The sequence below is a fragment of the Scomber japonicus genome, chromosome 10 (genome assembly GCF_027409825.1).
Source record: "Scomber japonicus isolate fScoJap1 chromosome 10, fScoJap1.pri, whole genome shotgun sequence".
Classification (NCBI taxonomy): Eukaryota; Metazoa; Chordata; class Actinopteri; order Scombriformes; family Scombridae; genus Scomber; species Scomber japonicus.
The window spans coordinates 18,156,339-18,167,952 of NC_070587.1; the positions used below are offsets into that span (position 1 = coordinate 18,156,339).

The 11,614-nt window shown below is 43.4% G+C and overlaps 1 protein-coding gene across 1 annotated transcript in view; it reads right to left on the reverse strand.

The window, feature by feature from the left end:
- The window catches only part of LOC128366364 (exostosin-1a-like), a 39,975-nt gene extending 32,197 nt beyond the window's left edge, over positions 1-7,778 (reverse strand). The window contains exon 1 of the mRNA XM_053327050.1: positions 5,914-7,778. Within this exon, the coding sequence (XP_053183025.1) occupies positions 5,914-6,866 (953 nt within the window). The 5' untranslated portion in view covers positions 6,867-7,778. The remainder of the gene's footprint in view (positions 1-5,913) is intronic.
- Positions 7,779-11,614: the final 3,836 nt, after the last annotated feature.

Here is an 11,614-nt window from a genome sequence, read left to right on the forward strand (position 1 = left end):
GTGCAACCTTTATCACAAAACATGACTTAACGCAAACCAATTGATCAGTCTGCCTTTTCTAGCATGAGTTTCTCGATGTCAGTTCAATGTCAGGGTCTTCAGGGTGTTATGTAGCTCTACCTCAGGCACCACTGGAGCTTATATTTACCCTCTCCGAAATGCACCTACACTTCTGGGCTGATGGACGGTGATTCCGAATGGAGACCTCAAGCACTGAGATTACTGTGAACATGTTTCCAAAGCTGGTAGATTGTTAACAGTGAAGAGCCTCTCTTTTTCAGTAGTGTTATAGAAATGTATAGTTGGTGATCTTTCAGCACCTTTTCCAGTGCAATGCAGCATTAATGGCTTTTATATGCGCTTGGTTAGAAGCACTGTGAAGAAGTAGTATATTCTCTAAGCAAGTATGCTAGGAACCTATTTAAAGAAAAGACCTTAGTGCTGATGTCATATGTTGAAACATGAGTTGAAAAGACTGTGGAAAAAAGGCACTTTATAGTTAATGTGCAGGAACTTAGAGATCGACCATCCTCCCCCAACGATTATCATTTTCCCCAAGCTCTGTAAAGCCTGCATCAAGTTGGCTAGCAGCCCTCTGCCAGGGGCTTTGGCCAATACTGAGGATTAAAACCCTGCAAGTCTATAAATACACCTAGCAGACCAACGTCAGCACCCTGCCAGCTATTGCACTCACCTCTCACTGCTGGATGACTGGCGTTTGTTTTTCTTCTTTTCTGCTTCTCTCTCGCCTTTACTTTCTCCCTCCATCTTTCACGTTCTCAGACTCTCTCTCTTTGTGTTCCATTTTCACTCCAACTCTCTCAGTTTGCCTCCCGCTCTCCTATGTCTTTCCCCTCATCTCTCACTCTATCCCTCTCATACTCTCTCGCTTGGCAGGGCCTCTTAATTGGAAACAAGCTGTGAGAGGGCTTTCAGTTTGAGGTTAAAATTGCATCTGACCTGCCTCCTGCTGTATCTTTTCTGTTCTCTTTTGGCTGCATTACAAGCTTGTGCAAAGTGGCTGAGTGCAGATGTATGAAGGACAGAGTATGGTGAAGAGGGAGGTAAGGAGTTGACTCTACCCGCTGCCAGGAAACAGCAGGGACACGACAGGTAAACAAGCCAAGTGGAGACGCACTGTAGCTCACTTGCAAAACACAGTATGTGAAACATATCACTTGACATTTTAGACAGAGAACAAAATATCCAATCAATATATGATATAATAAGATATACAGGTGCTAGGAAGGGAGGCAGCCAAGAGACACTGATGCATCATACATGATACAGCGAAAATGAGCAACCTTTAAACAATGCAAGAATCCATGAATACCCATGGCTTTAATCTTCCCCACTTAAGATAATGTACAAGTAGCTGTTAGAGTCTGTGCCATGTGTGGGTGCAATAATTATGACAGCAGTTAAGGAGTGCAGGAATGAAAAAAAAAACCTTCATTTCCTGTCCCAAATCATGTTAGCACTGCAGCACAGGAACTACATGAGCCACAAGCAGAAATATGTAACAAAAGATTTAGGCAAGTTAAAGGCAGATTGCTTACTTTGCTTTAGTTGTAGTGTATAAGCTATTAAAAGTCATAAGATCTCAAGACTGGATAACAGAGTTAACAGACATGATGCACTAGCATGAACACCTGACAATACACAGTCAGACAACATACCCTGTGCATTTCTTCCAAAACACAGACCCCACATGTCCTGACAGTACATCAAAAACCCAATATGCATACCGAGCAAACATCTGGAGAATAGAGTCTCAACTATTACACAAAAATTACATGGCCATTACATGGTAATTATGGTGAGAGGCTGCATTCAGTCTGTCACAACTTCCTTGTTGTCAGTGGGAGAGGATAAGAGGGATTTGTTGCACAAAGGGCCACAGCCAGGCACAGAAACTATTACTTCCACCCAGTTAGACCACAGACTGCACTGTCTGACCCATAGGGCTGTATAACACGACAGAGAAACTCATAATCCTCAAAAGAACTCAATACTACCCAAAGATGATAGTTTGATTAATGCTATATACAAGTGAGATTTTATTGTATTATAAATTCAGTACATCTACAACTGTTAAAATATTGAACATGTTATATAAATTGGCTGATGTCTTAACTGAGGTCTCAATCTGTCTGAAAACAGCTGCTTAATCCATGGAGACAGTTGGCCCATTTCATAGTATCCCAGTTTGCAGACCACAAGCAGCTTACTCCAACTACTGAGTTGTTTACAGCACAGTACAAGTCAGAGACACTTTTCATTTGGAAAGTCCAATCATCACCCAAAAACAAATATTGATCTTCTTGGCAGCTGATACCTTTGACTGCCGTCGCACTCGCGTTTTTGGCCCTTCTCAGTCTCACTCGCTTGGAAAGCCCAGCGCAGTCAGTTGCCAGGTCGAGGAAATAGAGCAGGTCTGGGGACGATTACCAATTGAAAATAATTCAGCTTTTGGGAATGGATGAATCATTCCTGTCAGAGATAATGCTAACCATTTGGATTTTTCCCAAAAGCCAAACCCCACCCCGTTTGCACTCCGAAAAGACTCAATAAAAAAAGCTCAGAGTAATGATAGGATTTTTCATGGTCCAGTGTGCTGGTTGACAAGAGCCAAGAAAGCAATTAATTAATAAAGACCGATGCAGAAATAAAACCAGGGACGATGCCATTTGTAAAGACTTCTGCTGCCTGCAATATGTACAGATCAAGGCTACATGCTGTTGCCACACCACAGTGACTGTACAGTAATCTGTTTTAAAAACACCTTCTGGAGGGCTATCTACACTGATAACACTAGACCCACCACATCTGGAGTATCCTTCAGCCACAGTAGAAAAATCATCTGAAGAGATCGGGGCTATAAAGATCACACATAGTGTCATCTTGGGTCATTTATACTGGAAACACAACAGGCATGAAACCAAAGTCCAGTGTAGGTAAAATATCCAAGTGTAAAATGTGAAAGTAAGCTATTATTGCACATACAAAGAAGATCATAAAATTGGAAAAAGTCTCAACAGCCTCAAATTGTTTTTCTAAAATAATTGTACACTGCAAGATATTTGTACCAGATCCAGCCCAAACACACTTTTTATAAAAAAAATATGTATATGTGGCTGAGAGAGACACTCTTCACTTTGCCTCCTGACATAAAAACATGCTAAATGTGTTTGTAATGAAACCCTTGCTTCTTATTTTAAGACTTTATTTTCCAACTTTGTGATGAGTTTCCACTATAAACTGAACAGCAGTGTAACAGAAGGCCACCACAGTGGACTTTATGCCATGGCAAGAACTCAGTTGAGTCCACAATGCATTTTACTGCACAAACTGCAAAAAAAAAAAAAAAAAAAAAAGTTTGGAAATATGATCTAAAGATGATGGAGGATGTGCTGTCAATTATGTGGACAATAAGGCATCCAGATTATGTGGAGATGGAGATTTGGATAATTGGATTGTGAGGTGATTAGGATCTGATCATGGATTGTACAGGCCTGTGAGATGTTGCAGGAGGATATAAATCGCACTGACAAAAAACACACAACATAAACAAGTGTAACCATGGACACAAAGGAGCACAGACCATGAAGTTTCATACGCAAGGACAGCTGTAACGCTAGCAGACTGAGGTGGACAGATCGCAGATTTGGATCAGTATCTGATTATGTTTATCATAGCTGAAACAGAACCTGAAACACATGCCCAGATCAGTCCTGATAGTGATCCTCAGCAGAGGCTCAGGATATCTGTATTAATTCCAAGTTACAGACTGCTTAATGTTATGGATGTAACACCGCAAGGAGAAGGTAAGGTCAGGATCAGAAAATTAATTTGATTTAATTTAGCAGGAATTCACTGGTGGACTGGAGATCAAGTCAAAGCCTGTTGACTGATAGTGATGTGGCTTACTGAGAACCACCCAACACACTGTAGCTTTGCAATGAAGCTAAGCTGACGAGGGCTAGAGAGATACCCAAAGCCTGCTTTTTCCCCCCCCCAATGCTACTTAATGACAGGAGGATTAATTTTTCCTTTGGGTTATGGCTCTGATGCCACCCATCTAACTGTGTGAAATCACTCCCTGGCAGCGCTTGGCAGCAAGCAGTGAGCTGGCAGAAAGAAGCAGAGAGAGAGCGAGTGAGCGAGAGAACAGATAGCTCATGTCTTATGAGTGATAGGGAAAATGTTATTCTGCTGAGCCAACGAATGAACCTCCTAAGCTGTAACCTACCTTCACAGACACAAACATGAGAATCCTCTAAGGACCGCTGCTGCGCAAACACATTCGACATCCTCATATGAAAACACATCAGAAGCAGATTATCATTCGAGCATCTCTCTCTTATGCTCATTGTGAGCCACGTTGCAGCGAGGTTTCACGGCAGACCCCCTTCACATGCAATGAAATGGTCCGTCACCCAAAATGAATAATTGACAACAGCATGGTTAAGAGTTGACATGGGGGTCAATCACAGCGGGTCCCCAAACAACAGCGGGGTCACACAGGACACGGTTTGGGGCCAGGGCATTCCTGGCTCATGCAGTTGGGTTTGTCTGGGAAATGACTGAGCAAACAGGGGCCAGAGTGGCTTCCCCTTACTGGCACCAGCGCTTTGTCCCCACTAATCCACTCCAAAGAGCCACAGTCAAACACCCAGCGCCATACAGTCACCAGTAACAACACAGCACAGTCTGGGGGGACATGAAATGAATCCCACTGGCCAAAGCACAGAGACAGACGCCAGTTTGCTCATCAGATTTGGGCACAGAAAACAGTACAGCTTAACTGTAGGACTGATGATGGCTGTGGGTGATGATCACAAAGATGGAGCTGTGCAACACTGCTTGTTACCTGTGTGCATCATCATGACTAACAGCCATGTGGTTGCATTTGTATATTGAGAGAGAATGACAATTTCTGCCGCAGAGTGTCAGGACTCATTAAAAATTGACGGAAAGAAAAATGGAAATGTGGAGAGCAAGAGAAGCAGATTCATCCAGTGCTGAATAGCAGGCCCTATACACAGATGGGGAGATCAATTGAATCACATTAATATAGTGGCTTTTGTGGCTGACATTAAAACAAATCTATTTACGTGTGCCTCGTGATGTTTGATTTGGTAAATAAAGTCATATGACACAGGAACTATTTAAAAGTAACAAATCAAATTTGTCTGCAGAAATGTTTCTATTGCGGTTGAGTAAATCAAATGTGCAAAATGAAAAAGAAATCAAATCAGAGAAAAGTGAGCTCTTGGCCCTGAGGACATGCTGAGTTTAGAAATACTCCCATCACACTGCCTCATCTCAAGGGAAGTATTTTGATAAAAAAACAATGTCCATGATATCCCACCCTTGAGGCTCCTGACTCTAAATAATAGGAGAGCTGCCTTAAATGTATACAGCGCTACATAATAACAATAAGTCCTACAAATGAATAAATGAATAAACAACAGCATGGGAGCAACACATCAATAATTTAAGAACCTCAAATACTTTGCATTGTAATAAATGGGTGTTGTAAGAACCTAATCAGACTTCTGATGAGTGTGAACTTTGTTGACTCAAGGTACACACAGTCAAAGAAGAAAAAAAATCACAGGTTCAATCCAAGAAAGATGTCCTGTCAAAACATTGACATTCAACACCCACCTTGTCATTGATAAGAGTTGGATAAGAGTGTATAATAGATGGGTGACTGTGCTGGCTCAATCTGTTCAATGTAATGTAAAACCACCATACTGACAAAACATTAGGACAAGATGAAAAGACACGACCGAGCAGGAGAAAATGGAAATGAAACAAAACATTCAATAGGTATTGATACTGTGCATCACCCAGAAAAAAACAGACCCATAAAGCAACCGTAAAGCACCACCCGATAGTACTCACTTGTCATATTCTGCGTTGTCTTTATCACAGCGTGCATCCTTGTGCTTCTGCCAGTCCTTCCCATGCTTACATGTGGTGAGGAGCACCACGTCTTCTGAGTTATGAACATGATATAAAGCATTCCTAGTATCTGAACCTATTCCAGTTAAATACCTCTTCCCCTTGAAAACAAGCATGTATTTCCTATAAGGGGGAATGGTGTTATGTTTCAGGTAGCCCCTTTCCCCTCCTGTCCTAGGGTGGTCTTTAGAGAAAAGAGGGATGGAAACATCAAAGTTGGGCCGAAAGTTCTCGGTGCTGATGCTGGCTTTGGCCAACATGGCGAAGCCGATGTCAAAGCCGAGGTCTTCTGTATAGTCTGGCCAGGTGCCAGAGTACAAGTTGAAGATGATGTGGTTTTTGCCCCCGTTCCACAAAGGGAGGCTCTGGATTTTTGCTTTCAGGTTGTGCACATATTGGGGTGAAAGCTGGTCCCGGTCCAGAGTGTCCAAACTCAGGACAAACAGACATGCCTGTCCTGGGTCAGGTGTAAAGAACCTGGACCCTTCAATAGAGGACAAAATGTTCTGATAGCTCTCTGACATCTTCTCCCCTTTCTGCTGGGGGTAGACGTAAACTTTGAATCCATTTCTCTCACAGAGGGTGAAATCAAAACAGGAGTCCATCCTGCAGCGTTTCCCAGAGTTAACGCCTGAGTTGGCGTCCCTCTTCTGCCTAGGAGATATGTGTCCGTTGTGATCGTCGCTCCAGTCTCGCTCCCATGTGCTGTAAGGCTGCAGTATTCCCGGGACGCGACGCCACCGCGCCCCGGGGTGATAACCGGTGAGGCTACGGTCATCACGCCGGCTGGGACCCCGCCTGGATAGCGGGACTTGTATCCCCCCAAAACAAAACAACAGAATGAGACAAGCACCGGCTGAGAACAGAATTAAGTACCGTTTTTTGGCCTGCATGTGTCCTACGATCTGGGATTTGATGTCTGGTGATAAATCCAAGAAGTCCCCAAGTTTTGGTTTCACCACCTCCTGCGGGAACGCTCCGCCATCTTCCCGCGGGCTGCAAGGGTTGTGCGCTCACGTCTCCCACCTTCTGCTTCAGATGCCTTTCACAAGTCCGGGAACTGATCCAACGCATGTGGGCGACTTATAATGTTCATCCACCTCGTCTCCTCGTCAACAGTTTATTGATTAGCTGGCAAAAAGTTTCTCATATACAGAGAGGGTCCAGATCTGAGGAGCAGCCTACTTTCCTTCGTATAGCGTCATCTTTGCTTTGCGCTTAATGTTCATTTTCACCACACTGTGTCTTTCTAGCTTACAAACCCGTGCGGCCACTAACAACAACATTGTGAAAAACGAGTAAAAACTTGAGTGTAAAGCAGCACTAGGAGCCTGACTTGTTGCCTGGACAGTTAACAATTGTCCGTAAGTTACTAGAAATTGGCTACCAAGCGGGCACTGGAGCTCCAAACATTCAACACACCCGGTCTCCGACGTCGCCTCAGCTCTTTAACTGAACGTCTCCAAAGATGAAAAGTATCATTATATCCGTTTTTGCTGTCTCTATACGGGGAATTTCTCCAGCCGATTTAGCTAGCTAACAAGCTAACTGACTGGCTAGTTTGGGAAAACATTCCCAGTTAGCTTGTTAGCTCTTCAAAGTAGCTTTACCGCTGGTTGGAAGTCAAAGACAGCCGGGCAGTCCGCTTTCTCCTTCCGAAAAAACATGTCTCTTCGTGGGTACACAACTTCTCTTTCGCTCTTCTCGTCAAACGAAAACGGGTAATTTCTCAGGAAACTTCTCTAGTCATGTGTTAGTGTTCAAGCGGTGGCTCACACAACACGAAAACAAGAGGTGCTGTTAGGGACCGCAAGCCCGAGCAGGAGCAGACTAGAGCCGCACGGTAGTCCCCAGCAGGACGACTGATGATGATGATGTTAGTGTTGTGTCGTTCGCGAACGTGTCGTTCGAACGAACGAATCTTTTGAGTGAACGAAATGAACTGAATCACTTCATGAACTGATTCGTTCCTCAGTTCAGTTCAGTTGAGCTCAGCCGCGAGCATGGCTGCCGGTCGGGAGTGGAACTGCCGCGACTCACTCACTCGTTCACTGTGAACGAATCACTCAGTGAACGACAACACTTTGACTGACTCTGAGTGATTCTGTTTCCCCTTCGCGGGGACACGCTTTCATGCCAATAGCATCAATTTCTCCAAGCTAAGTAACGGGTAACGAAAACAAACACACACACACGCCCCCATCCCCATTATCGTAATGGACTTAGGCACACATAAAGTAATGAGAGGAGAGGAGACAGAAGAGTGAGTGAGAGTCACTCAGTGCCCTGAGTCAGTGAGTGACTGACACAGCGCCACTTTCAGCACAGTACGTGAACGAGATTCACGTCCTCAGCATGTCGTTCAATGATTCGTTCGCGAACGTGATTCGCCGTCATTCAGTTCATGATTCAGCCCACTTTCAGCACAGTACGTGAACGAGATTCACGTCCTCAGCATGTCGTTCAATGAATCGTTCGCGAACTGCTGAAAGTGGCGCTGTGTCAGTCACTCACTGACTCAGGGCACTGAGGGCTGAGGAGTTGATTCACGTTCAGTACATGTACTGCTAACATTAGCGCTGTGTTGCTAACATCAGTGTAGCATCATGTTATGTTATTTTACTGTGCACAGAGGACACTTTCACTGTGTAATATTTTTAGTGCATGTATAAGCAGCGCTGCGTCTCCCGCGAATGATTGTATAATATAGTCCTTGAACGCACCGTCCCTCAGTAAGTGAACGTGAACCTCAGGGCTGAATCATGAACTGAATGACGGATTATTTGGCTGTTTATCAGTTCAGGGAGTTGGAGAGCACTGAACGATTCGGTGAACGAATCTTTTGAACGAATCATTTTAATGAACGGATTCTAAAGATTCAGTACAGTAAAAAGAACTGCCGTTCCCATCACTAGATGATGTGCGCACGGTGCGTTACCATTGGCTGCCGTCACATCCGAGGCGGGCGGGTCCTCTAGTACACCCATTCTCTCCCAGACACAACAGAGTGTCTCTGATTTATTAAAGAGAGCGTGAGCTGAGATTAGTGGTTTGCCTATTAAACCATATTAGACCATATAAGTACTTTTTGGATTTTTTGGCAGTCTATGATGATTAAGTTATAGTAAAGTGGATATAGGAATATTATTAAAGAACTTAAAGAGTTAACAATCTCAACTCAAGGTCCACTTTGTAGCTGAGCTTTAGATCATATTACATGACCTTCATCAGAAGTTGTCATGGAAGTGTAGATGTTATACTTCCTGAGCACTTCAAGAACTTATTGTTCACATTGACCTTAAAGTTAAATTTGAACAACAATATATTTTAGAATATTCTCCATGCTGAGTACACACATATATTTTAGTGGGAATTAAATGGGTTTCAGACTATTATAAGGATATTTTGTGATGCCTTTGAGGTTGAGAACAATGACTAGGCAACCAACTTAGATAAACGGACCTAAAAGGCTACACCACAAAGGAATATTAGACCTATTGTGTTTTTTCAAAGGTTGAGTTCATCTATAAGACAAATCAGGTAAGAATCCTTGTCTGTTCTAACCTAAATCACTGAACAATACTACTCAAAACAGCACTTTTTATTTCTTTTTCAAAGACAGAAGACTACTACCAGTTTTCAGGTCTACCAACCAACCATAGACCATGCTTCAAAGAGGGTTTGGGTTAAAGTTGCCATATGAACAGGTAATTCTGCAGCTGAGAGATTTCCACTCCTGTTGAGAGAGGGAAAGCCAGAATGTCAAGCACAAGCCCTGCATCAGCATGCATTTTATCTCCCTGAAGTGCCCTTAAGGAAGACACTGAATCAGTCATGCTGTGTGGCTCTGTAGCAGAACATGACCTCTGACCTCTTTGTGGAAAGTGTCAAACAACAAGACAACTGAGCATTCACCCTAATTAGAAAAATAATGTGATAGAAAGTATTTGAATATATTAACAGAATCAAACAGAATCTGCCCTGAAAGGAATTGCACCAGTGAATGAGGACTTGTTGGACAATGGAGTGTTTTAGCCAGGTCTTTTCTGGCATGTATTAAGCCATGATGTGTTTTCACAGCTGCTCTGGTCTGAAAGACTAGAAGTGATTTTGCAGAAGCGGGGAAAGAGCAAGGAGGAATGTGAAGCTGCGTTCCTCAGGAGCTGTGGACCAGCTATCTGCACTCCCTCAGTTCCCCATGGACCACTGATCAAAGACAGGGAGGGATATGATGGCTACCTCCTCATTCGCTACCTCCTCCCTTTCTCTTTGTCTCTCCTCTTTCTGTCTCACTCACCCCACTCCTGCCTTTTTCCCTCTTACTCTCTCTATCATCCCCTCCGCTGATCTCTGGCATTCTTTCCATCTTCTCTCCCTTTCATCCTTTTAACTGATTTACAAGGGGAGTGCTGCTTGTGACTGATGTGAATAGATGGACGTCCCTCAGATTTTGCCACTACCGTGATCAGATGTGCTTTGTTTATATGTCACTGAAGATGAATCCGTACACTTTTAAGTTGTTTATTCACGTGGAATTTGTGACAGTCATTTTGCAGACTGAACATTATTGCTGCACTTTAGTAGATTTATTTGAATGCTTCCCTTCAAAACCTATACAATTACAGAATGAGGATAAATCAACAGAACATACACACAATTTGATTCCATGGAAAAAAAAAGGTGTATCTGTGGGTTCTGCTTTTGTCTAGTTATTATCTGCAGCTGCAGTTAATGAGAACGAGGAGATGCTTTCTCCCTGCTGTTGCATTGTGTTTGCTGAGCTGAGCACTGGCAAGATTTGGAGCAGCAGGGTGACTGAGCCAGAGCAGCACTCCCACTGTGTAATACATGCAACCATGCCAATATCTAATTTGGATGCACCGAGGTCAGCATAGTTTTCCCAGCCAGCCAGTCAGCCAGCCAAACGACTAAACAGCCAAATAGAGATTTATTATTTTCTTCTGAGTACATTTAGAGGTCATTAATTTCAGGTTTGTTAATCAATGTTATGTGATTGCAATTGTTTTTAAAATTCCATTTGCATAGTCACATGAAAAATATAAATGTGCGGTAAGCAGTGCAGACATTATGCCTGGCTACACATGCAGACGCACACACCCACATTATTAGTGCTATGTGTGCGTGTCTTTTTGATATGGAGCATAGCCTTGGATGTGATAATTTAATGTCCCCTCCTGACTGAGACTGACATCCTTGGTGAGGAGCCTCATCCATCTGCGTTGATGCTGAAATGCACAAATCACATCTGAGTGTGTCAGTATGAACAGCGAAATGAATGGCTCGTGTGACAAATGGAAGTGTCAGTGTTTAGATGCAGCAAGGGGCCAGCAGGATCAGCCTCAAGGATTTAAATGTTGGCCCACCTGATAAATTGTACATAGCAGACTGCTCCTGGTGGTAACACAAAGTGTAGATGGATATTTTCTAAAGTAACAGTCCAGTAACACCAGAAACTACTTTTCTTTAACCTTTGTGTCGTCCTCCCGGGTCAAATTGACCCCGTCTGTTTTGACTGTTCCTTCTTTCCTTCCTTCCTTCTTTCCATCTGTCCTTCCTTCCCTCCCTCCTTCTCTCTTTCTTTCCTCCCCATACCTTCCTCCCTTCCTTCTTTCCTCTGTCC